We start from the raw sequence: 27,686 nt of genomic DNA on the forward strand, positions 1-27,686 counted from the left end.
ATGGCAACAAAGGGACATCTTTTTATATCAGTGTTGAGGCTGCTTCTCTTCTTCATTAAAATCTCTCTGGGTAAGTAAATGCTTTATTTTGCATAAGATAATGAGCAAGGAAGAGAATTTAAATTCAGTATATATGTGTTGTTGCTCCATCGGCTTCTAAGATGAAGTGCCAAGAAGGTGTTTGAATCCCTTTCCATCTTCAATTCAATCTTCTTGGTGATTCTGAGAGAAAGAAGGGTAAGCCATTTCTAACAGTTCTGTATTTTTTCCAGACATCAGACCAGCCATTCCTGTAGGACCATGAGTCCAAGTTTAACTATAGTGAAACTGATAGCACCAGTGCTTAGAGGTGTTTAGTAAATGGACAAGTTCTGTCAAGCTCTGCTTAGAGAGAGTGAATAATTCCAGATCTTTATTTAACATCAGTTAAAATGATTTCGCTGTGCTCTGTGTCCAGTAAGTTTGGCTGGGTCACATATTTTCGCCTCAGTTGTTCCTGCGTATCTGCAGTTCACCACTGTTGGTCGCTTCGCTGTTCTTCAGCTATATGGATATATTTGAAGCTAGTGATGAAATCCAGGTTTTAGAATCTCTATTTTTGTCTCTCTACAAATAAATGTGGTATAGTGACTGATGGTTGCTTCTCTGAATGAAGAGAACAAGACTGCATGGTTGACACTTTGTTCAAAGTAGCAGAGCCCTAGTCTTACAGGTTCCCACCAGCTGTGTGGAAGTAGTCACAGTACAGATGGAGGAGGAGATGTGGGCCTCTCTGTGCAACAGGAATGTCAAACACTATATTAAACATTTGTATTTATACATCTGTGGAGCAGTGTTTGAATGGGGACTGAGCAGCCCTGTCGAAAGGAGAGTGTATTTTCTACCAACTTCTTTTCAATAATGGGAAAGAGTACCAGAGTGACTCAATAACAGAGGCAAACGAGTAGCTTTACCTTTGCATTCACCATCAGCACCTATGATCCTCTTCTCTTCTCTAACTCTGGCAGTAGTACTTACATTCTCAGCACTGTACCACAGACCCCTCCTGGGGCAGACAGGCTGCAGTGTGTAGACAATGTGAGAAGCACAGATGTTGGGGAGTGAGCTGTCACCTGAGACTGAGGCAGCTCAGATATGGCTCAAGTTTTCAGAGGGGTATCTGGGCATAGGGGTGCACACCTTCTTACTCTTTTCCCTAACCAGCAATAGAAAACAGATCTCCAGCTGGAGCAAGCCACAGTCTTATGCCTTCTTCTCCAGGCAGAACCTCACTCTGTGATTAGTATCATTAAATTCAGTTAAGCCACTTGTGGGATATGCTACAGAGCATCAGGAAAGATATAAGAGTATGTTTGTAGGTATAATGAAAAATTCGTAAGAGACTGATTACAAGAAATGACAGATTTGATTAGGGAGAATTAAAAATTGTAGCTTGGGTTATGCCTAGCACCACCTCTGCATCCAGCATTGCATGCCAGTGTGTGTTGAAAACATTAAATGCTAGAAGATTTTAAAATCAAGTGCAGAGGCAAATCAGTCAAGTGATGAGTATTTTTTTTAACTCTTGATTATGGCTAATGGAAATAGGTTATCTGAGTCCATTAATCATATCATATTCAAAGCATAATCAAGCTTTGAATTTAGCTTTTCTTAGAAATGATCTCTCCTTCAAAAGTATATATTTTTAGCTCAGAAAATTCTTTTCTGGACTATGTTCTTCAAATAAATTATGGGTAACTCTCCAGGACATCTTTCAGGAAGACTTTTCAAGATTTGTTACAGGAAGATTGTACTCTTTCTGAGACAATTTGCAGCAGGTAGGAAGGTATTTGTAGTTATCAGAGGCTGGTGCTGCATACGTTTCTTATTGAGGAAATCTGAGGAAAGAAGAGAGTTAGCAGAAAAATGGTTTCTAGAAATTATTAGTTATCAACAGTTTAAACAATCTCCCACAAACTTCTTGTATTTCTGAATCTAAACGATAAGCAGGAAATCGTAAGGAAGTCCAGCAGGGTCAGCACAGAAGTAAAACCTTTGCAGCTGTCCAAGAGCAGGTCATGTATCACTGTCATACTGACTGTGTCCTGATTTGCAGCCTCACTGGGTGAAGTGGGGGGCAGGGGAAATCAGGCTACAGGCCACATGGGGATGGCATTGCCTCTTAGTGAATTACAGCTATTGGTCTGCTCTGGAATGAGAAATGGGACAACAGTTAGTTGCTGAAGAACGCAGCTGCATCAGCAACAGTTTGTGGTGTAGGGCTGGCATACTCATGATCAATAGAGAGAATAATTTAATCTGCTTTAAAATTGAAAGCAAAATTATTTAGTTGTTTCAGCAAGCAGTATGATGGCCCTATAAGAACATCTCTCTTTTCTGAGGAAGGGAGAGAGGATGAGATACATGGATTTGAATATTTTTTATGGAAAACCTAAAGTTCTTTGATAAGCTTTTAGAGAAAATTTATTATCTTTTCTCTCGTATCAAGTACTACCATTGATTTGAGAGGATCACCAAGAGGTGTCTTTCTAGACTATCTGCAAGAATTACATCACTGCACTGTTTTCTATTCACTTACACTGCCCAGTGCTGAATCATAACTGCAGGCTTCTCTTGGTCACCTGGTCAGGTTCAGGCACCTTTCTTCTTTCCATTGCAGTGTTATTCTCTAAGAATCGTGGCTGTCTTGGAGAACACCTTCCCCTGGAGAACACCTATGAATTACAAGCTGCATAGTTGGTGTCAGGGTACAGCAAGTGTTGGCTGCTTCCTAAAGGGCAGGGAAACAGGGACAGGGTGCAGTAACATGCCCAGCAGGTCAAGGTCCTCACTAGCCAAGGCCCTGCCCCACAATATCTGAGCAAGGCAAGTAGGACAGACCTGGGGATAGAAACCAGGTTCAACCAAGAGTCCAGATCATCAAGCAAGTTCACAGTGAAGAGGTAGGTCCAAGGTCAAGCCAGGAATTAGTTTGCAAACCAGAGTCCAGATCAACAGGGCCCATGTCCAGACATGGGCATGGCTGTGGCAGAGCTGGAGACAGATACACCTACGAAAGAACTCAGGCAGGGACAGAAGGACCAGAACTGAGCTTAAATGGAGCCCTGTGCCCATGGGCATGGTGAATGGGTGGAGACCATCGATGAGGCAGGTCAGGGCCATTAAGATCCAGGGAGGATACGACAACTGGATCAAACATGTCTTATAAATGTTGACTTTAATTTTCCATTGAGTGTCAGGTTTTGAAACAGTTTTAATTTGGAGCCAAAGTTACCAGGCTTCTTAAGCAACATCCTGTCATCCTTCTACAGCTATTTGATCAACTTGAATCAATCCCCAGGACTTGCAAAAAGTTTCCAGCTCTGTTCAGTGACTTTTCTATTCCATAACACACTAAATTACAAATCTCATCAAATTCAGGAGGAGTTTCTGGTGCAGCAGCCGAGATATCCCTGACTTTTGTGTGCACAGAGCTTGTCATCTGTCCTGAACCTGGAAATATCAAGGTTGTGAATGTATTTTTCCAACCATTTTGTCTTGCTCTCTATCATGCCCTCAAACCTCAGTGGTTTGTCATTCACATGGCTCAGTAATGCTAACATAGCATGTTTTTCCCATTTTCTCATTTTAAGTTTTCTTTTTGAGAAGCACAAASCTGTAATTTGGACAGTGAGGTGTATTGAGAACTGGCTGAAAGGCAGAGCTCAGAGGGTCATCATCAGCAGTGTGGAGTCCAGTTGAACGCCTGTGGCTAGTGGCGTCCCCCAGGGCTCAGTACTGGGTCCCATCCTGTTCAAATTACTCATCAATGACCTGTACAAAGGGACAGAGTGCCTCCTCAGCAAGTTTGCTGATGATACCAAGCTGGGAGGAGTGGCTGACACACCAGAGGGCTGTTCTGCCATTCACAGAGACCTGTACAGGTGGGAGAGCTGTGTGGAGAGGAACCTCATGCAGTTCAACAAGGGCAAGTGCAGAGTCCTGCACCTGGGGAGAAATAACCCTAGGCACCAGTACAAGTTGGGGGCTGTCCTTTTGGAGAGCAGCTCCGCAGAGAAGGACCTGGGAGTGCTGGTGGATGACAAGCTGACAGAGAGCCAGCAATATGCCCTTGTGGCCAAGAAAGCCAAAGGTATCCTGGGGTGTATTAGGCAGAATGTTACCAGCAGGTCGAGGGAGGTGATCCTGCCCCTCTACTCAGCCCTGGTGAGGCCTCATCTCGAGTACTGTGTCCAGTTCTGGGCTCCCCACTACCAGAGAGACATGGAGGTACTGCAGAGAGTCCAGCATAGGGCTACAAAGATGATCAGAGGGCTGGAGCATCTGACCCATGAGGAACAGCTGCAAGAGCTGGGCCTGTTTAGCCTGGGGAAGAGAAGACTGAGGGGGGATCTTATCARTGTGTACAAGTACCTGAAGGGAGGGTGTCAAGGGGATGGGGACAAACTCTTTTCAGTTGTGCCATGTGACAGGATAAGAGGCAATGGGCAGAAATTGAAGCACAGGAAGTTCCGCCTGAACGTGAGGGGGAATTTCTTCACAGTGAGAGTGACGGAGCCCTGGAACAGGTTGCCCAGAGAGGTTGTGGAGTCTCCTTCTCAGGAGATATTCAAGGCCCACCTGGATGCAACCCTGTCTAGCATGCTCTAAGTGACCCTGCTGAGTGGGGAGGTTGGACTAGATGATCTCCAGAGGTGCCTTCCAACCTTACTGATTCTATGATTCTATAATCCAACAAGTTGATTCCAATGGCAGCATGAGGTGACAGTAATGTTCTACAGATAAACACCATGAGTAGTACAGTACAAAATGATTTTGACAGACAAATTTTAAAACAGTCCCCCAGACTTCCTAGTTCCATCACAGATACAGGAAAACTTCTATTTCTCTGAGACAAAATTCCTCTCAAATGCTACAATATTCTATGTGTAATTCAACTGAAGATTTATACCCACAAAATAATTACATATCTTTCTTCATTTCAGGCTGACCTGTATCTCAAAGTTCAAGGAATGTATCTTTCTCATGCTATCACTGTTTAAACCTCTGGTGATTACTGCTTAATATACCACTCCATAAAATCCTTTCTTGTGCAGACACAGTTCTTATGTTCATCTGAAAGTATGTAATGGACACCAGTGCACCTAGCTCTTGCAAACTGGCTGTCCTTGGAATATAAATGTTCTGGATGATATGCAATTATACTTAGTGATTTTTTAGAGAGCCCTGAAATTTTTATACAAGACACAAAGCATTGGAATATTGCTAGTCTTCCTTCCTTGTTCTGCAGTGTTTCCTCCATGTAGCAAAATGAGACACAAGAATAATGGCGTCTTCTTACAGCACATAGAAAGAATTCTATGAGCTTCATTATAAAAAAATAAAATGTTATTATCACTGCATCCAAAACTAGATCTTCAAAATGTAAATGTATTTAAAATGTATTAGCACTTGCTGATTCCAGTAGCACAACAGAGGTGAGGCTGCTTCAGGTCCAACCAGTAGCAAGGCTGACGATATATTCCCAGTACCACACACAAAAATATATATATGTACAATACACATATACCCACATACATGCCCGGCCACACAGATCAGCACAGACACAAACATTCAACACTGACACAAACACAAACAGCACCAATGGCCTCATTGTGTTTCCTTTTGTGGCTGATTAGGATGAAAGTCTGTTAGTGAGAATAGCTACAATATGGATCCCTCCAGGTTTAAACACTCAGTCTATCCAGTAGCTGGCTCCTGAATGCCTTGGTCTACTCTGCTTGCTGTCATCCAGACATACAAGCACCCCAAGGCCCCCCTCATAAACACACACATGCATTCCACTTCACCTGCACAATCACATTATGAATGTCCTGTAGCTGGACTTATACCCCTAGTCCGTCCAGTAACAGGCTCTTGATCCCCACCTCTCCCCAGTTCCTAGCCCTGGGCATGCAAGCTCCGAAGGCCTGCAGAGCTCCCCAGCTGCTAGTAGAGATGCCTTCGCACACACCAACAGACACACACCGTGAGTCGATCCAGTAGCAGGGCTTAGAAACTCAGTCCATCTAGTAGCTGTCCCTGGATCCTCACTTTTCCCAGGTGCCTCCCACACAAACACACAAGTGCACACATGTATACACGTATACATAGTCCACCCCTCCCAGGCCCCAAGGTCACTCTAGCAGTTGGCTTGGAATTGCTGGTCCTGCTGGTAGCCAGCTCCTCCAGTTGTTTTTCATCTAGAGAAACACACACACATTTGGCTCCCAAACCATTTAACCTACTCACTGGCTAGTCTGGTTTGATATTCACCAGCTGTCATACACTGACATGCAGTACCCTCATTCACTTTAGTTGCTGGCATCACAGACACACAGCCCCTATGACCCATGTCTAACTCCAGTTGAAGGCAGTTGATTTGCACTTAGTGCAATCTCCAGTTCCTGGCATTTCATGCATACGGGCCCAATGACCCATGGTACCCACTCCGATGCAACACTGAATACACATACACCACCATGACCTCTGGGGTGACTCCAGTTGTTGGCACTTAGACCTCCATGCATACACATGTGCACAGAATAGAGATCCTCCTCACTCAGAAAAACAGAAATGGAGCTTAGTAAGCTGAAAAGATGGACCACACTGAACAGGTGCAGGGCATGGCCAAACAAGCATACTGATCAACATCTTGTTTACATGCAGTCATCCCCTTTAATCCCCTTATCTCTTTATTTTGCCATGTTTGTTCCTCCCCAAACCATCTAGACCACTCCCTTTCCCCTTCTTTGGTGCCTCCCTTAAATATCTCATAAAAAGTCTTGTGCAATCTCCAGATCTCTTCCTCTGCATCCCATAATGTGTCCCATACCCTTTAGACAGTAACTCTCCTCAGATTGTAAGGTGACCCAGAGAGCCTCTCCTATTGACTCAATTGATGGGTTTCACGCCTGGACAACAGGGCTGTTAACTGCCCTGTGACTGCTCTGGAAAGAGCCAGGGCAGGTTTTTCCTGTATTCTCTGGCCTTTCAGTTCCGATGCTAGGCTACTGTATAATCATTTGAAGATCTATAGTAGCAGCCCAACATCATCAAGCAAGAAAACGTCATGTATATCTTCTCTGTTCTATCTGACTCTTTGCTATCATATGATCTGTGATGACCATAATGCTATTTTGTGGGTTCTCAGGTCAGAGGACTGTGAACTCTATATCTATACCACTGGAAGAGGCAAACCTGAGAGCAGAGGAACACAGAATGGTAGGAACAGGGAAAGGAGCAGACCAGGGATAGATTGTCCTTTGGAGATCAGTCTCACCCCAAGAGATGGTGAGTCATGAATGGCAGATACAGCAAGAAGACTTACCTGCTTGTCTCCCACTTATGCTGTTGCATCTCCCAAGATAGTTTCTTATCCCCTGATGACATCCTTATAAGTATCCCTCTTCTCTCTTCAGGTACCCATCACTATAGGGAACCCTATAGCAAAGGCTGGGGAAGAGGGAATGGATAAAGAGTTTGGGGAACATTGAGTTGCAAATAATAGTTTGTCTGAGAGGAAGAAGTTGAAGTAGATATGGCAGTTGCTTCTTCTCAACATATTGGGCATGTGAATGAAGAAATTGGTGCCCAGGAAACATTTTCAGGTGAATATCATCAGACATGGTAGAACAATGGAGAAAAAGGAGGAGTTCCTGGTTAAACTGTGAAGCACACAGCAGGGACATTTCCTAGTCCTGACTGTGCAGGGGGAAAGAAAAATTGTCTATCATTAGAAACAGCTTACTTTTTAGCAGTATAGTTAACTCAAACTTCTGAATGCAAGCACAATTCCCAAACTTCAAACGTCATATGGGACTGCTTAGAAAGATAAACCTAACAAATCTGACTTAATAATAAATTAAGAATAATAATAATCTAATTTACCACTTGCAATAGATAATGATGATGAAGCTCTGTCCTTTCCATAACCTTCTTCTGTCTCTATATATGAAGGTGATGATGAATTGAGGCTGACAAATGGACCTGGTCCCTGTGCTGGGAGAGTGGAAGTAAAACATAAGGAGCAGTGGGGGACGGTGTGTGATGGTGACTGGAAGATAGAAGATGCTGAGGTTGTCTGTAAGCAACTAGGATGTGGATCTGCTCTTCAGGCTCTTAATCAAGCTCCTTTCGGAGAAGGAGCTGGACCAACATGGCTGTATCGAGTTGATTGCCGTGGTGATGAATCTGCTCTCTGGAACTGCCCACATCCGGGATGGGGTGTATTTACTTGCCCTCATTATTTTGATACTGGTGTGATCTGCTCAGGTAAGAAGCCATCAAACCTTTTGTAATAGAAAAATCCAATGAAAAAAAGGAACTGAGATAACTTTTGTCTCAGCTGATAGATATATATTACTGTAGTAAACACAGAGTTAACACTTTCTGTATGACCTTCTCCACCAGCAGGTCTCACCAGTGTTAAGGCTTCTGTTGACTGAAGGTAGATATTTGTTTTGCCTAGGTACAGCAATGACATTGTTATCAGGAGCAGAAGTAGCAGCAGCAAGGTGATCTTTGTGTACATCATTTAGAACCAGGACAGGGCCTAGCTGTGAAAGGGGAAAGCAAGTAAAAAGAAAGGGAAAGGGTGTAGTGCTACGTGTTTCTTCCCCAACTCTCCCAAGGAGCATCTTTGAATTCTTACTGCTAACTCTTCCTTGTGGTCCTGAAGAAAGTGATAATCCACATTGTTTCAAAGTCCTCTTGTATTCATTAAAGAAAAATGTTTCCCCTTAACATCTGGATTCATTGTCCAGTGGTTCTGCACAGTCATTTCTGATAAAAGGAAGACCACATTTCCTTGCATAAATGATTTTGCTCTTTTATTTTGGATTTCTGTCACATGTTATGCTCCATATAGTCTTTCTGCTGAATAAGATTTCCTTCTGTTGGCTGCAGTCTGTAAAGTTGCCTAGTGTGTTCAAATGCACTATGTTCATAAAGCAGTCTTCACCGCATGATTTAAAATCTCGCTACTTCAGAAAATATTTATTGTCCATAAGAAGATCTATGACAGTGGTACATGAACATAGCTTGGATATAGCCTATATTCAAACTTTATGCGCATGTACATGTTCATATGTGCATGCACACTGAACTTTGCTTTTACCTTTCTTTTTCCTTTAAAAGGAGAGTAAAGAGCAGATTTACCAATACAGAGTACTTTTTGATGAAAGACAGACAATGTAGTCAGAAATTAGTCATGTGATAACCTACAATAGAATGACTCTGCTCTGTTCCAAAGAAGCCCTGAATTGATACAGAAAGACCCCCCTCAAAACTAGTAATCAATAATGAGCTTAGCTGCTTCCTATTTTTATATCTGTTGCCACTCCTCCCTGCACAGTTTTTCATTACTTACCATGGCCCTGCACAGTTAGAAATTTTTATGGTAATTATCTATATCACACAAATCTGTTACAATATTCACATTATGTCTGCTAAGATGAAATAGATGTAAAATAAATGTCTCACCAAGGGGTAACAGTGATGAAGCTGATATAGTTTGTAGTATTTTACTGCTAGTATAACTGTAAGCAGAGAAAACAAAGATAAAATGTTGTTTTATGCTGATCTGTAGGACATTCTTGCAGTAAGTGGATACAACAAAAGGGAAAAAAAGAGGCAAGGTGTAAGTTCTCAGTTGGCTACATGCAGAGGCAGTGGAGTGCAACAGGGCATCTTACTCTGGAACAGTGCCACAGAAACAAAGTTATGCTGTTTTCAGAACATGTTTCTCTCTCGAGCTGCTGTGCCTGAGTTAGTAAGCCCCATTATAACTGAGCTAAAAAGTCCATTGGGAATCTGGTGCTCATGGAGTGATGTGCAGAGACATTCAGGTAAGTCCATTGGAGCCATGCAGATCCAGCTGTGCTGGTACTGTGCCTGAACTTATAAATTTATCAACTTTCAGTTGACACCATGTCTTTTGAATTGTCTGTGCCTGGTATTCTTCACCAACAGTTCAGTGTTCAAAATCTCCCTCCTCCTACTCTCAGGAAATGAATCTTCCTCTTCACATTTTCTCTTTAGCTTCTCAAATACTTGGTCAAGATTCAGTATTTTCATATACAAAAAACAAGCACTCCTACACTTTTTTTTCCTCTTATAAGTGGCTTACAGAAATTGCCACAATGACTACTTAAAAGTGTCACTGGTCCTTGGAGAAGGGAGTACTATGTATCCTGACCATGAACATATGGGAGGGATTAAGTTAGGTCAGTGCAACCAACCCTCAGTGCTAAATTTCTTGAACATTTTTAGGTTTCTCTGGGCTGCGTCTGACTGGAGGAGACAGTGCCTGTTCAGGATATCTGGAAGTAAGGCAGGAAGAAAGCTGGGCTACGGTCTGTTATTCACATATTGATTTCAAAGCTGCTTCTGTTGTATGTAATGAGTTAGAGTGTGGGCAGGCTTTGGATATCTTGAGAGGACCTCACTTCACAGAAGGACGTAAACTGATTTGGAAGGAAAAGTTCCAGTGTATCGGGAATGAGGCTCACCTTGCACACTGTCCCAGGATGTTGCACCATAGCAAGACATGCTTCCACGATGCCAGTATTATATGTTCAGGTGAGATTTTTGATTGACAGCCGTAATTTACTATGCCTTATATGTCTTCTTCCTGTCAACTCAGTGTTCAGAGATTCTGTATATTTGTGTGATCCTCAGAGGGTTCCTGACTGCTTCTCTATCACACTTGCATCCAGGAAAAGCAAGAAAGTAAAGGAGAGCAGCCGAACAAATTCTCATTCACTCTAGATAGTGTCTGCTTCTGCACCAGGGATGAGGGTCTCAAAAGGGCTATCATTTCTCTTATGGCAAAAGAGGTATGGGCTCTCTAGTGCTGAGAACTCCTTCCTTGTCTTTCTTATACAGATAAGATGAGGGGTGACCAGAGCAGGCAACCAGGAACATGGAAAAAACAAGTTTATTTTCTACTCTGATACTATGTGCATTAATCCCTAATGCCTCAGTTAATCTGACTATAAAACAGGGAGAGGCTGAATTACATAACTCCGAAAGGTGATAGGAGGCAGAAGTTACAAATGCTTATAAAAAAGCCGTCAGAGGACTGGTGACTGCTATTATGAAAGCCAGGTGTCATTATTTAAGAACTTTGCACAGTCATGTCTGCTTTCATGTGCTGGGGACTCTAAAAATGGTTAGCTTTGTGCCACCTACTACAAAGTGATAATTATACATAACAGCTATGACTTTCTCCTTAGGACACAAATCAAAATGGACAGGGGGCAGAGCTACTGGCAATTCCCTCTCATATAACATGCCTATTTTGCAGCTGAAGTGCTGCAGTCTGTTTCAGTCCTCCCCTGGACACCGTTCCACTGCTCGAGCTGATCTGGAGCCTTGGCCGCATAGCTGTGGCAGCCAGACATCCCAGTTTAGATGTCAATGATTGACAGTTTTTGGCTGCTGCTTCTGTCCTCCATGATTCACAGCACAGGGAGGAAATCCAGCACTAGGAAAGTCTCATTAGGGGAAGTATAACGCAAGGATGAGGCAAGAGCTTCGAAAGTAAAAATAGAGTGAGAAAACAGGCAGACTGCAGGGGACTGGCAGTTGGCACTGTCTGAATGCTTGGCATCTTAGGCCCCACAGTCCTAGCCATACCACAATTACATTACTGCAAATCTGATGATGTGCATGGCCTGTGTGTTCAGAGCCTTATGCTGTGACAGAGATGAAAGTTAAGAATCTGCACACCACAGCTGCTGAACACAGCATAATGTAAGATAAGCTGCTACTGAGATAGAGAGTAGTATTGGCAGCCCCTGCTCTGAGTCTCTCTCATGTTTCAAATGCAAAGAAATGCTGGGACTAATTCTGCAAGTTAAGATGTTAAAAGGTAGCAGTATTGTGCTGAGAAGAGAGACTGAATTTAAAGAGTCACAAGGCTTTTAGTCATGTAGTGCAGACATGGACAATAATGACTTGTTGTTTCAGAGCTGGTTTATGAATATTCTGGTCAAACATTCTCCCCAGTAACCTGGGATGGAGCGAGTGCTAGTTCCATGCAGCTAGATCTCCGTTGCAATTTCCAATGCAATAACACAAGAAAAATATTGCTATTAAGTTCCTTCATTTTTCCTGCAGGCTACGGTGGGTATAGGCTGGTAAATGGCACTACCACGTGTTCAGGGAGAGTAGAACTTCTTCATGGAGGCATGTGGGGAAGCTTTTGTGACTACCTGTGGGATTTTCCAGCTGCCAATGCCCTCTGCCAGCAGCTGGACTGTGGAGTTGCTCTATTGATCCCAAGTGGACAGTCCTTTGGGAAAGAAAATGGCTCTTTCTGGAATGGCACATTCGGCTGTGAAAAGAATGGCTCACACCTGAGAGACTGTCGTGTAAGTGTGCTGAGTCACACTGACTGCCCGGCTGGAAAAGATGCTCGCGTGGTATGTTCAGGTGAGCAGCAGAAAGGGGGAAGAAGAGGACCAAATAATTCCTTCTTTGGGACAGATATGAACCTAAAATCCAGAGGGTATTTGTGGAGCCAAGCTCCATCTTTTGCCTACTGCTACAGGCATGTCCAGTAGCTAAGGCCGCACAAGGCTGCTCTCTGTGAAAAGTTCCTGGTGCCAGTAAACAGTAAGAGCAAGGCTGCTCCACAAGGGAGGACAACAGGGGAATAGAAGGTGGCCACAGCACACGCAGTTTCCTCACCAAGCAGGGCATAGTCTGGAGCACCTGAAAACACAGTACAGAGGAAGGTGCTCATAACAGAATGTATCAACAGTTCTAGACAAGTCAAAATAATCAATCAGGTCCAAGGTCCATCTGGGGGGACCAATCAGGAGCAGCTGCAGATAGAGTCAGAGATAGAACTGGAGGCAGGTACACCAATAATGCAGTTCAGGTCAGGTCTGAAGGCCTAGTGCCAAGCTTAAGTGTTTCCCTGGACCAGTGGTTGGAGGGTGCATAGGTCAGGATCTCAGGTAAGGCTGGACCCAAGGCCTATTGGTTTACCCAGGGCCCTTAAACCTAATGCCCTCAGTTTAAAAATTGCAAAGGGGATCATATTTGGATTTCTAGTCATTCTTGTCAGTAAAATAAAAGGGACTGAAGTGTAGGTATGAGGAAGTATGGAAATCCCTGTGACCCTATGGAGTAATTTTTACCCCAAATGACAAGGAAAACCCAATCCCCCTTTCCAGTCACCTTCATATCATGCCCATGAGCAGTTACCAATATGTCATCTCAGTGCTCACTTTCTCTCCTACTCAGGGTGCCCAGGGGCCAGGTTGATGAATGGCACCTCGTGCTCTGGCAGAGTAGAGATCCGCCATGGAGACAAATGGGGAAGACTCTGCGGCTTCCACTGGAATTTGCAAGCTGCCAATGTCCTCTGTAATCAACTGAACTGTGGCTATGCAAAGTCCATTCAAACCGGACAGCATTTTGTGGATGGGGACGGACCTGTATGGAGAGATGCTTTTCACTGCAAAGGAACTGAGTCCTGCCTGTGGGATTGTGCTCACATGACTTTGGGCAATCCTTCCTGTTCAGCCAGAGAAGCAGCCACTGTTGTTTGCTCAGGTAAGTCAGGAATGGCCTTTTATATGTAGTGCGCTTCAGAGCAAAGCAGTCTTGATGAGCTCAGCATGCCTCAAGTAGGTCAGGTATGTCAGCCTTTATTTAGAGCCCATTGCCTCCTCTTTCCTACCCTTATATACCACCGCACCACTTATCAGTGTAAGGTCATAGAGTAAAATGAATTATGAATGCAGGGATCAGGCCTAGAGCAATTTTCACAGAAACCAGTTACATCAATTTCTTTTTTTCTGTCAGCAATTCTCCCCTTAACTGTGAGCCTACTTTGTCTGTTTAAAAATGAATACAACTGAAATGTGCATAGAATTAATAACTTGTCATAGGAAAATATTAAAAGTATTCTTTGACTAAGAGAATTCTTTTAGACTATAGGAAATCTTCTCCCTTATGGCAAACATTTCAGTATCTTTATATGTTACTTTATTTTGGCAGTTCCTTATGAATGTTGGGCTGCTTTACTGCTTGTATATCACCAACACGGACTGGAGGTGAACAAGGCAAGCATTTTTTTGGCACAGCTACATTTTGCAGCAAAAGTAGATGGGGAACTCTGGCAGGACAATGGCATGCTCGCTGTAGGCCATTATGCAGACTCATGGCACTCTCAGCTGCTTTAGAGTGCTGTCAGTGCTGGTGCAGCATGCACTTCTCAGGGTTTCAACAGAAGCACTTCACTTAATAGGGTTCTGCTCCAGATGGATTCACACTGTGCCTGACTCCTCACAGCATCTAGCCTTTGAGCTGGGGAAGCCTTTTCATTTACATTACAGGCCTTTATGTGCATGTAGTCAAGCAAAGCCTTAACAGAAACTGTCTGCTTGATCAGTGGTGAGGACTACTTTTCCACAGTTGTAGAAATGTGACTTCCATCTCTGACTTACATGTTATTTTTACTGAGGCAAGAGTAGTAGATGTTATTTGTTTTCCAACTCCCTTGGCCCAGGTCTTGCTGAATCACTCAGACTCTCAGGTGGAGAGAGCCGCTGTGATGGACGAGTTGAGATATCCCTCCATGGGATGTGGGGCAGAGTCCTGGATGATGACTGGGACATTAAGGATGCTGATGTGGTGTGCAGACAGCTCCAGTGTGGAACTGCTGAAAAAGCCTTTTACCCTTCAAGGTCTGAACGAGGAATAGGTCTTGTTGGTTTAAGAAGTGTCCAGTGTGCTGGAAATGAGACCCAGCTGATGCTCTGCAAGACCTCCTATTCTGAGACAGTGCCAGAAGGAGTTGCTGAGGATGTTGGTGTAATTTGCTCAGGTGAGCTACTTTGCAAAAGGGACAGAATGTTTTTTCGGGTTGCCTCTAGCCCACCCTGTGCTGTGGTCTGAGCAGATCTTAAACAGGCATGGATCTGAGCTTGTGATCCTCAACTGCTTATATATTCTCAGGCATGAGTGATAGCCAAGGGAACAACTGTAATTTGCACAGTGCTTTTTTCATCTGAATGTCTTAAAGAATTTAGCTTATTAAATTAGAGAGAAATAATACAATACAGAAGTCCGTAGAATACTGAATTGGCTATGATTGCCACACATTCTGACTACCACTAAGAAATTAACTAGGTTTTGTTATGTGATATTTCTATATAGAGTCATGTAGTCTTTCTAAACATCTATATAAAGTAAATTGAAATTGTTTTAAATTGAAAGTTAATTTTGTTTTATTTTGTAACCTTATCTGTAACAGAAGTTGTTTCTGCAAAATGAATTTAGTTAGAAAATAGTTTCTCAGGCTTTCCAAGATATGATGTCCGCATACATGTAGCATGACTGGACACCCCTACCTGTTTGCAGCATCTCACAGGAATTGTTCAAATATTTCACAGAGGCAAAAGTAGACCTTTCTCTTTATGTGGTCTTAGCATCACAAGAGTTCTGCTCAGGTAATCATAACAAAAGAACTGGAACTTAATAAGAGCATGATGTCTTAAAAGTGCTTGAAGGATACAGCCATTATACTGACCTGTGCATTATATTGCATGCTGACAGATGGGTTTCTTCCTGCAGGGAGCAGGCAGATCAGGTTGGTGAATGGCACAAAGCGCTGCGCTGGGAGAGTGGAGATTTATCATCATGGCATCTGGGGAACCATCTGTGATGATGCCTGGGATCTATCAGATGCCAATGTTGTTTGCAAACAGCTGGGATGTGGGCATGCTATCAAGGCTTTTGCATCTGCTCATTATGGAAAAGGCTCAGGACAGATCTGGCTGGATGATGTGAACTGCACTGGAGCTGAATCTGATCTCTGGGCATGTTCCTCCAGGGAATGGGGCCAGCACAACTGCCGACACAAAGAGGATGCTGGAGTCCTCTGCTCAGGTGTGTTCAGGAAATGCCTTTATGAGCATAGGGGGTTGGGACCGCAAGGCGAACAAGAGAGAGTCATATATAGATGGAGAGAGACAGTCAAGATTCATAAGGGGTTAAACAGCATAGGTTTAATAAAGCGCTTACACTACAAACTGCGCGGGGAGCCCCAGGAACCACGTGGAGGGGTTGCCAATGAGAGGCTGCTGAAGACATGGGTAGGGTGCCCAGGTCAGATGCCCAGGTGAGACTCGACTCATTGTTCCTAAGGGCCATCATATCTACTAGAACTATTTCCTTATCTCAGCTGTGCTAACCTTGAGAAACTAGCTAGATGCTGTTGAAAAAAATGAATATGCATGCCTGGTCCTTACAATTTTGTCAGTGTGTAGTTTCACATGCTGGGCCTGCTACCACAGATTCACAGAATCACAGAATGGTTGAAATTGGAAGGGACATCTGGAGATGATCTAGTCCAACACATTTGCTCAAGCAGGGTCACCGAGAGTATGTCAGACAGGATTGTGTCCAGGCATGTTTTGAATATATCCAGAGAAGGAGACTCCACAACCTGTCTGGGCAACCTGGTCCAGTACTTTGTCACTCTCACAGGAAAAAAGTTCTTCCTGACGTTCAGGCAGAACTTCCTGCATTTCAGTTTGGGCCTGTTGCCTCTTGACCTTTTGCAGAGCACCACCAAAAAGAGTCTGGCCTCATCCTCTTGACACACTCTCTTTAGGTATTGGTATACATTGATAAAATCCCCTCCGAGTCTTCTCTTCTTCAGGCTAAAGAGGCCCAGCTCTTGAAGCCTTTCCTCATAGGAGAGATGCTCCAGCCCTTTAATCATCTCTGTAGCCCTCCACTGGACTCGATTCTGTAGCTCCATGTCTCTCTTATACTGGGGAGCCCAGAACTAGATCCAGTACTTCAGATGTGGCCTCACCAGGGCTGAGAAGAAGTGGACAATCACCTCTCTTGACCTGCCGGCAACACTCTTTCGAATACACTCCAGGATATCATTGGCCTCCTTGGCTACAAGGGCACATTGCTGGCTCATGGTTAACTTCTTGTCCACCAGCACTCCCAGGTCCTTCTCTGCAGACCTGCTTTCCAGCACGTCAACATCCAATCTGTACTGGTGCAGAGCATTGTGCCTCCCTAGGTGCAGGACCCTGAACTTGCCCTTGTTGAACCTTATGARGTTCCTCTCCACCCAACTCTCCAGCCTGTGCAGGCCTCTCTGAATAGCAGCAYATGCTTCTGATGCATCAGTCACTCTTCCCAGCTTGGTATCATCAGCAAACTTGCTGAGGAGGTGCTCTGTCCCTTCATCCATGTCACTGGTGAACAAGTTGAACAGGACTGGACTAAGTACTGACCCTTGGGGAACTCCTCTAGCTACAGGTCTCCAACTAGACTCTGTGCCACTGAGCACAACCCTCGGAGCTCTGCCTTTCAGCCAGTTCTCAATCAACCTCACTGTCCGTTCTTCTAACTGATGCTTCCTGAGCTTACCTATGAGGATGTTACATGAGATAATGTTGAAAGTCTTGCTGAAGTCAAGGGAGACAACGCCCACTGCTCTCCCCTCATCTACCCAGCCAGACATTCCATCATAGAAGGCTATCGGATTGGTTAAGCATGACTTCCCCTTGGTGAATCCATGCTGACTACTCCTGACCAACTTCTTTTTCTCCGTATGCTTGGAGACGACATTCAGGATGAGCTGCTCCACTGTCTTTCCAGGGATGGAGGTGAGGCTGACCTGCCTGTAGTTCCCTGGGTCCTCCTTCTTGCCCTTTTCGAAGACTGGAGTGACACTGGCTTTCTTCCAGTTCTCAGGCACCTCTCCAGTTCTCCATGACCTTTCAAAGATGACAGAGAGTGGCCTAGCAACAACATCCGCCAGGTTCCTCAGCACTCATGGGCGCATCCCATCAGAGCCCATGGATTAGTGGATGTCAGGTTTGCCTAAATGATCTCTAACCCGATCCCCCTTGACCAAGGGAATCTCCTCCTTTCTCCAGACTTTCTCTCTTGTCTCCAGGCTCTGGGATTCTTGACAGCTGCCCTTAGCAGTAAAGACTGAAGCAAAGAAGGCATTCAGTAACTCCGCTTTCTCTAGATTCTTCATCACCTGGGCCCCCACCCTATTCAGCAGCAGGCCCAAATTTTCCCTTGTCTTCCTCTTGCTTCTGATGTATTTGAAGAAGTCCTTCTTGTTGTCCTTGACATCCTTTACCAGATTTAATTCCAAATGGGCCTTAGCCTTCCTGGTCGCATCCCTGCATACTCTGACAATGTTCCTATATTCCTCCCAAGTCTTTCTTCTGTTTGAGTTTTGCCAGGAGCTCCTTGTTCATCCRTGCAGGTCTCCTGCCCCGTTTGCTGGAGTTCTTTCTCCTTGGGATGCACTGCTCTGGAGCTTGGATGAAGTGATCCTTGGATATTAACCAGCTCTCTTGGACCCTCTTTCTTGTAGGCCCCTAACCCATGGGATTCCTCCAAGTAGTTCCCTGAAGAGGCCAAAGTCTGCTCTCCTGAAATCCAGGGTTGCGATCCTACTTATTGCCCTGCTTCCTGCATGCAAGATCCTGAACTTCACCATCTCATGTTCACTGCAGCCAAGGCTGTCCCAAACCTTCACATTTCCAAACAGTCCTTCTTTCYTGGTCAGKAGAAGGGCCAGCAGGACACCCCACCTCATAGGCTCCTCCACCTCCTGTTTCAAAAAGTTGTCATTGATGCTCTGCAAGAGCCTCTTGGAGTATTTGTGCCTAGCTGTGCTGTCTTTCCAGCAGATATCAGGGCGGTTGAAGCCCCCCATGAGAATGAGGGCCTATGATCATGAGGCTATTTCCAGCTGTCTGTAGAAGGCCTCATCGACTTCCTCTTCCTGACCMRGTGGCCTGTAGTGAACACCCACAACAGTGTCCCCCAKGTCAGCCTGCCCTTAGTCCTCACCTATAAGCTCTCCACTCACTCATCATCCACCCCTAGGCAGAGTTCGATATGTTCCAGTTGCTCTGAGGTGGATCCCATCTCTCCCTGTCAGCTGTTGATCTTCAGACAGGGTTGCATGGTCATAGAAACTGTATCCCTGTTGCCAACACCTGTGGCRCAGCCAGTTRTTAACTTGGAAAATCCATCTGCTCCTCCTCCCATCTTTTCCCCTCAGTGGCAGGATGGAGGAGGAAATGATCTGAGCTCCCAGATGCTTAACCACCATGCCCAGAGCTCTGAAATCCTGTTTGATGGTTTCCAATTTGCTCTTGGTATCATTAGTGCCCACATGGAAGAGCAGCAGAGGGTAATAGTCAGATGCATGAATAAGCCTTGGCATTTTTTTCGTGACATCATATATTTGTGCCCCTGGCAGGCATGTACTCTACCAGTCACTGATTCCTCACCAGATCTTCCACAGGTGTTCTCACTACAGGTATTTAAAGTGAAGGTACTTGAAGGGGAAGCTGAGAATGACAGAGATCTGCTTTGACAGCCTCTGACTCTCTCTTGACAGCAAGCATGGTGGGTCAGCATGTCCTCTTGGTTCACCCAAAGATATGAAAGAGATGTTGAAATCTTGCTTTTGCATTAACAAAGGAAATAAAAAGATTGGGTGTGGGTGTAGTGGGCATAAATCTCAGGCTTTCTGTAGCATTGGGATGCTGGTGTGACCTGCACAGGAAAAGGTCAAGAACTGTCATGTGCCAGTCACAGCCAGTTCCAGATGGATCTAAAACGAGGGTAAACGTCCCACTGTGACCCAAAACTTCAACAAATCAGAGGACCACATAGCACCTCTTATCAAACACATTTTAGAAATATGCCCACAATATTTTGGGCATACATGATTTTTGGTTTTATGAGCTTGTTGTTTCTTGAGTGATTTTCTCTGGCACTCTCTCATCCAAAGCAATAGACAGGACTGTTAGCAGATTCTGGATTAAACTCATCATAGCTAAGTTCCTAGACAAATCTGAATTCCATTTTTGTATCTTCACTTCTAGAGTTTCAGGCTCTAAGGCTGGTGAATGGCAGTGACTGTGCTGGGCGACTAGAAGTTTTCTACAATGGGACGTGGGGGAGCATTTGCTCCAATCGGATGTCGCAACTCACTGCAGTAACTGTATGCAGACACCTGAATTGTGGAGATGGTGGAGAAATCGCAAGAGACTTTCAATACGGCAAAGGTTCTGGGCCCACATGGCTGGACCACATTGAATGCACTGAGCAACATAGCTCTCTCTGGCAATGTCAGTCAGACCCCTGGCATCCTCAGTCATGTGATAATCGAGCAGAAGAGACCCATATTTCTTGCACTGGTAATTACAAATGACCTCCCACACACACCCCATACCCCAGACATATACATAAGTGTGCACATGTATATATAGATGCCTGTACTTACTTCATGTTCATCAGTTTTCCAGTATAGATTATTTTTATTTTCACAAAAATGGTACAAACATTTTTCTTTGTCATTGATGTAAATGAGTGAATTATTAATGAAATGAGTGTTGCCCAGTGCATTTATCTAGGGGAAATCACAGGAAAGGCTCTTATAGGATGGTGCCATTGCACATTTTTATGGTGAAAATCTATGACATGCAGTTAGTCTGTGAGATCTGAGTCAGGATTAGACTTCTCAAGAAGTCTAGATCCATTTATGTTTGTATAGGCAAATGTGTATCTGTATCTATGTACACAAATGGGTGAAAATGTATATGTACACATGTGCGCAAACACATAACCACATGCAAGTGTACGATTCAGTTCAGCTCTAAAGGTCCATTTCTGGTACGTGCTCCTCTGACAGCATTCCTTATCTATGGGTTCCCACTGTAACAGAAATGAGTTTGAGATGACATTCAGATCTCTTGAATATGCGTGCACTTACTTCACTAAAGAAGAAAGCAAGCACAGCCATCAGGAAACTTAAGGAAGTTTATTTAATTGACGTACCAAGTACTATAGAAGCCATATGTATTACAGGAAAAATGAACTTGGTGATTAAAACTCAGGTAATTTCTACTTCGTTATGCTTTCCAAAGAATAATCAAACCATTCACTTCAGTATTTAATTTTTGTAGGAAGAAAAAATGTAGTGACTCCAGCTGCATTTGTTGAGTGTCCAAACTCTACAAGTTGTACAGGTACCATTACTTCTTTATTTTAACTTCTTGTTCCCTCTGCACCTTCCTGTTTTTCAAGTGATATAGAAGGTTTCTGTTTTTTGCAGACAAGGAGAAGTTACGTGTCACAGGAGGAGAGCACGGATGCTCAGGCAGAGTGGAAATTTGGCACCAGGGTTCTTGGGGAACAGTCTGTGACGACTCCTGGGACATGGCAGATGYTAACGTTGTATGCAGACAGATGGGTTGTGGATCTGCTGTGTCCGCTCTGAGTGAAGCTACTTTTGGGAAAGGGACTGGTCCCATCTGGTTGGAAAAGGTGCACTGCAAAGGGACAGAGGTGTCTCTTTGGGACTGTCCTGCCCAGCTCTTATCTGACAATGACTGTGATCATAAGGAAGATGCTGCTGTGAATTGTTCTGGTTAGTGACTGGTCCTTCAGTTTATTACACAGATCTGGGGAAGAGGTGGATGATGAAATCATCTTGAGAAATGTACTGTCAGTTGTACATCCAAATGACTTGCCCTACCACAATTCTGACTGAAGGAATCTCACAAAAGATGTGAAGTTGTTCTCCCTTTTTTCCACAATTACATCTTTCTTAATCCAGACTCTTCTTTCTTTTGCAGGTGTGACAGAAACAGCAACAGCACCCACTGAAGCAGGTGAAATATTCCCTCTTCCCCCTTTCTTTCCCCTATCAAGTGAGGTTCTAATGTCTATATCATGCATAGCAAGAAAGTCAGCAGTACATTCCAATTCATGAGAAAGGATCTCCCACAGTATTTATAAAGGAAGGCTGTGGGAGGCTGTGTGAAGAGGCACTATCCACACCTCTTGGATTCTAGCTCCTTTGGTCTAAAATGGATAGCAGATGACTTGGTTCTGAAACATTCATTATCTTTCTAGCACAGGCACAGCAGGAAGCTACAGAGGAACAGCCGTTTGGGCTACCTGATTCTCTACTTCTTGCTTGTTCATTTCCATTCAGATCCTCCTCGTCGCCCTGCAACAGAGAATGGGAGAGTCACAACACCTGTCATCCTCTGCATTATCCTGGGAGCCCTTCTCTGTCTGGTCCTTGCCATTCTCGGTGGACAGTTCCAAAGTGCCAGGGCACAGCAGAGAGGTGCGTCCCTCCTTGAAATGCATGGGTTTGAAGTGGATGTTTGAATGGGTAGTGAAGCTGGGGGGGTGGGGTGGGGCTGAGGTGTGTACCTACTGCAGTCATGGTCAGGCTTTCATCACCTTCTGGTATGGGAAGAATGGTACAATTGGGAGCTGCCAATAACCAGGAGAAGCACAGGGAGACTTCAGCCCTGCCTTTGTCAGGCACATCCTGTGGTGCTAACACCTGTGAGGAGAGGAACAGAGAGGAGAAGACAAGAGGTTTCAGATGAGTGGAAAAGGACACCAGTGTGAAAAAGAAGGAAGCAAAAAATCAGGGAGTGCAGCCACCTGACTAGCAGGCTTTTATTTTAGGGTATTAAATCAGTGCAGCAACTGGAATTGTGCAGCTAACACAATTATTAAGTTTCTAGTTGCTGCATTGATTTGATATAGAATAAACTCAACCTGCTCTCCCACTCAGTATTCTACTCTCTCCTTGTCAGAGTGTTTTTCTCCAGGCCTATTCTCAGTCAGTACTGTTCTCACAGTACAAAGTATGTGACTTTGTAGGTTGTAACCAAGCCATGTAGACCCCTTTGAGCCACTTCTTTTCACCACCTCAGTCTGAGTATGAGTAGAGACTATGTGAGAATGATAACAACCTTTTACTTTTAGGCTCCAGACAATCCTATGACCCCTTCTCTGAGGCTGTCTATGAAGAGATCAATTATAGTTTGATCAGGGAGAAGCAGCAGGTGACTGGCCTTTCAGGTTTGTGCATCTTGTTCTTGTCAGGGGAAAATAACACAGGCTACTTCCTTCTGGTGACCAAGATCCTAGTCTGAAATTTTGCTGCTTCCAAGCCTACAGGGTAACCAAACACTGCAGATTTGAGAACAGTTTCTTGCTCACTCAACTCTGTAAATTTCAGTCCTGGGGACAATTCATTTTATGCTGCCCACACCACTGCCATACAGTATAGATCAGTATGGGTCAAGAAAAGTTGCTTTTGCTCAGATTCAGGCTAAACAGTTATTTAAGATGGGAATAAATAAAGAAGTAATCTCTATCTCTCTCTCAGCAGGCTCATGTCTCTGTAGGCTTACACCTGTTAACTGCTTCCTCCCTTCAAGGCTTGCCTTTCTCATAATCCTTTAATTGTGTTATGGGGCCTCCGAAGCATTCCTGGATATTCCAGCTTTAGGTCTAGTAGCAGTCATACTGACCGCCCAAGCATCTATTTTTCTTCCCAGCAAGCACCTGAGTATTTTGATATCTCCTCTGTGTCCCTCACACATTGCCACAGATGCTTTGATAAGCAGCTACCTTATAGACCAATAATCCAGATTAATATAATCCATTAAACCCATTACATTAAATCTCCTGTCATTTGCCTTTTGCCTACTCTTTTTCTCATGATGCAGTCTTACCAGTTCAGAAAGTTTTACTCTGACATTACACTGTTTCTCATCTACCTAGATTCCTATCTAGAGAGTTCACCAACAAAACCACAATCTTACAGTGGGGACAGCAATGAAGAAAGTAGATCTGGAGCAACACAAGGTAATGGAAGATGGGGAGTCTTACAAAGAAAGAGATCCAAGTATCAGAGTACCTTCTAATTTGCAAAGCACTATCAGTGATTAAAACTGTTTCATTGCATTTTATGTCCTCTAGTGATAGTAGGTAGAGAGCTGCTGAAATTTTCCAATTAAGTCTTGTGGTCAAAGTGTTACACAATCTCATATCTAAGTGTTAGTCTTTTCTAAAGAAGTGGAAAACAAATGTTTGCTAGTAGTATTGCACTCTTCACAGGATCCAGCTGCACAAACCCAACAATTTGACAAATGCTTCTCCCAGAAACTATGGCTGTAACCTGTTGCTCCCTTTCAGAGATACATGGAGAAAATCAAAAGTGAGAAAAAAACGTGCTCAGAATAAGAACACTGACATATCATTGGAGCGGATTAGGGAATTTTCACCTGAGTGACCTGATGGAAAATGCAGTTTGCCAGACGTTCTCATGTGAAAGAACTGGGGGAGAGTGAGGGTTCAGAGCAGAACTGCAGTTTTCCTAGACCTGGTCAAAAAGTTTACTAAATTATTGCCTACTTTTAATGAACCCAATTGCCAAAGGCACAAGCAGTTTTTGTGCATATCCCTGGCTTTCTGCTGTGCTGTCTTCAATTTGATTTTCTATGGCTTTTATTTTATTAAGATTTGTTTTAATTTTATTATTTTTTAATATTTAAAATTAAACTAAAAGCTTTTTTTTACTTCTTTATTCCAAATAATTTTCTTATTCCTATTCAATACTGAGTACTGAGCACCAAGTAAAAAAAGAGCTCTTTGAATAACTTTCAATTTTATGTATGTGTACTTATGCATAAAACTGTAAAACAGTGAAACTAGGATTCCCTGAGAGAGAGCTGTCAGGTAAGTATGTACCACAGAGGAATCAGGGAGCTGGCTACCCACAGAACTTGGCAGCCTAAAATTCGTTTATCTCCCAGAACAATTTTAAGAATGAAGTGTTTTGAATTATGCCTAGCAAACTCATCTGATGTCTCATAATTTTTCTCCTCTGCTACCCTAAGATTTCTATATCTTAACAAGAGCAACCTGCTTTTCTACTACTAGGAACATTCTCAATTTCCTCCAGCCCTGGACACTCAGATGATTTCAGAGTAAACTTGCATCTGGCTCTGTTCAGCACTGGTCTTTGTCTTCATGATCATTCTGGTAGATCAGACATCCTAGGGAAATCCCTGCAAGAACAGGCAGCTTTGTGGAAAGCTTTGAAGATTTCCTTCATTAGCATTTGTGTTTGGTTTCACTGATTCTCCCCTCCAGGGAGAGTGAAGAAAGAGAGAGAAGAGAAAAAGAACTGCAGATACTCTTCTCCAAAGCCTTGGTCAAATCTTGTGACCACATGTCCATAAATAGCAGGCCAGGGCAGCTACCATTTTAGTGAAATTTAGAAGATGGTTAAAGTAATGAAAAGACTAGGAAGTGAGTGCTACATGGAGATAAACAAGAAGTCATCTGTCATTGTGCAATAATGAAATGTAAAGGAAAAGCTTACTGTGAAATAAATCCTATCATCAACTGCCTACTTCCATATCTTCTTCCTCCTCCTCCTGTCCATCCTCCATGCTTGGTTTATGCTTTCTACTTGCTACAGCAATGTATAACAATTATTGGGGCTATATCATTGTTGTTTGGAATAGCTTAAAGTCGGCAGGAGGATTCTTGGTTTCTTATCATTCTGATCATGTCAGAATTATCAGCATTTATCTCTGGATCATCAATTATTGCTTTCTTTAGGGAAAGATTGTTTCCCATTAAAATTCATGCATGTACCTGTTCCAGAGGTCATTTCACTGCCTGGAAATACTCCGGAAGATAATTATGATGATGCAGCAGAAGCTCCTGGACCAAAAGATGATCCTCTTTCTCAGCAGAATGAACAGAAAATCAGTGTGGTCACTGAAGAAAGTGAAGAAAGTCGGGATTCACAGACTGGTGAGGATGAAAAAGTAATGCTGCTAGTTTCTGTAAGCTAGAACTATTGTAATGAATTCAGGGAAAATTTAGGATACCTTAACGAATCACCTAGTTTTTATCTAAACACTGGAAGCTGGGAACACTAGCAATCTACAAAGTTCCAGATGCATACCTGTTAATCTGTTCTTACAGCCATTCAGTGAACATTTCCACAACCTCTACGCATAATCTATATCAGTGATTTGTTCTCCTTACAGGTACAAAACTCTTCCCTGTGGCCTAAGTCTTCCCTGCTGCAAATCAAAATTGTTACTTCTTGCTATAACCACTGTGGGGATAGAAAAGAGTTTATTATAGTCATGGTTGTAACAGTCTTTTAAGTCCTTAAAAACTTAACATATGTCCCCTCAGTTCTGCTTTACATTATATTTCCTTAGACTAAAGCAATCTAAATTAGTCAGTTTTCTACATAGGTCCTCTTGGCTAGAACTCTGATCATTCTGAATGTCTACATCTAGACTGTTTCAGAAGGCCTGTATCATTCAAAAAGTGTAGTAAAAAAAATTTCAGTACTTCTGTACTGTACAGCACAGTACTAAGACCTCAACAGTGTAAATTAGGTTTATCTTGTTTGATTTATTTTTGATAAATCCATAATAGCTGTTATCTACCTCTACTTTTTCTTCTGTCACCTTATGTGTAATTTATTTGTTCTCATATTTTTGATACTGAAGTTGAATGCTCTCTAATTCCTAATCTCCTTTCTTCCCTTCTCCTACCTGCCTGAAGATAAGCATATATTGTTCACACTTTCCAGTGTTTCAGAGCCCCACCTGTTCTCTGTGAGTTCTTGAAGACAGTAGATGATAGTGAATGAAAGAGGGATTCAACTAGTTGTTTATCCTAGTATTGAATTTCATCAGGCCCAGTTAATGCAAAACAAAAAAAAAAAAAAAGGGGGGGGGAAGAAAAGAAAAAAAGAGAGAAAGAAAATAGTAAAAATAGACTTTTCTTTCTCTGTGCACTTAATACAATCTTCGAACAACTTCTGACCTTTCATCAGTGGTTAAACGTCACTTTTTGGGGTAGTGATACATATATCTGACAGGCTAAAGTCATGAAAAAACAAAATATTTTAGGATTCAAAATGATCAGAGAAACATTATAGAATGTTTTTTAAACAGACTATGATTATATTCTTTTCTATTTTACACACATACTTACATAAATTTCTACATCACATAGAATAATTCTCAGTGTCTTTGTGAATTTCATCTTCCGTTGATTTCATACAAATCTGCTCAATCGTATTTACAAACTCTCATTTGAAAAACCAAAAGGCTTTCTAACACTTAAGGCAGTAAAATATGGGATGGGTTATTGAGGGATACTGAAGAATTGCCTTTATTTGAAATGTTCAAAGTTAGATCAGTAACCTGTTTTCTGGGAACTGTATGAGTGATGTTGGGGCACGTGTGTAGGAAGGGGGAAGCAGGATGAGACAACGTATTTTCAGGTCATTCACAGTCATGCATATCTATAGTTCTCACATCTGGGAGAGAAAATTGATAGCCCATGCTGCCAGCTGCATGACCATGTAAAGGCTATACATACAGAATGTGTATTTATCTCAGTGTCCTTCCCTTCACATTTTCAGATTGGAATCCTAATGCACCAGGCAACAGGACCTCTGAGACTGAGAGAGAGGACTCATCCCCTCCTTTTGAAGATATAGCTCATAATGACATTGATGAGCTGAGACACTGACAAAGACTGCTGGACAGCATTGAACTCTTTTTGAAATATATCTCTGTCTATAAAATGCTAATCAGGTACTAGCAAAACCAGAGCAACCTCACTTAGTATTAGTTTACCTACTTCTTTTTTTTTTTTCAGGAGAGGGATTACATACTTAGAAGAAACATAGGTTTGACTGTTAAGAAAACCTCTTCTTATTTCTCTTCTAATTTCTTATTGCCAAGTCTGCCTGGATA

General features: G+C 43.1%; 1 protein-coding gene across 1 annotated transcript; it reads left to right on the plus strand.

Annotated features, from left to right (window-relative positions):
• On the plus strand, positions 1-27,459 carry LOC146584474 (antigen WC1.1-like). The gene is made up of 16 exons (XM_085324603.1): positions 1-70; positions 7,999-8,313; positions 10,312-10,620; positions 12,163-12,477; positions 13,297-13,608; positions 14,567-14,884; positions 15,634-15,948; positions 19,950-20,264; positions 21,033-21,095; positions 21,182-21,496; positions 21,705-21,740; positions 22,067-22,204; positions 22,861-22,956; positions 23,665-23,748; positions 25,558-25,710; positions 27,350-27,459. The coding sequence occupies exons 1-16, from the start codon at positions 1-3 to the stop codon at positions 27,457-27,459; spliced, it is 3,264 nt and encodes a 1,087-aa protein (XP_085180729.1).
• The last annotated feature ends 227 nt before the right edge of the window (positions 27,460-27,686 follow it).

This window comes from Rhea americana, unplaced genomic scaffold, assembly GCF_003343005.1.
Source record: "Rhea americana isolate MKP2758 unplaced genomic scaffold, rheAme1 scaffold_92, whole genome shotgun sequence".
Classification (NCBI taxonomy): domain Eukaryota; kingdom Metazoa; phylum Chordata; class Aves; order Rheiformes; family Rheidae; genus Rhea; species Rhea americana.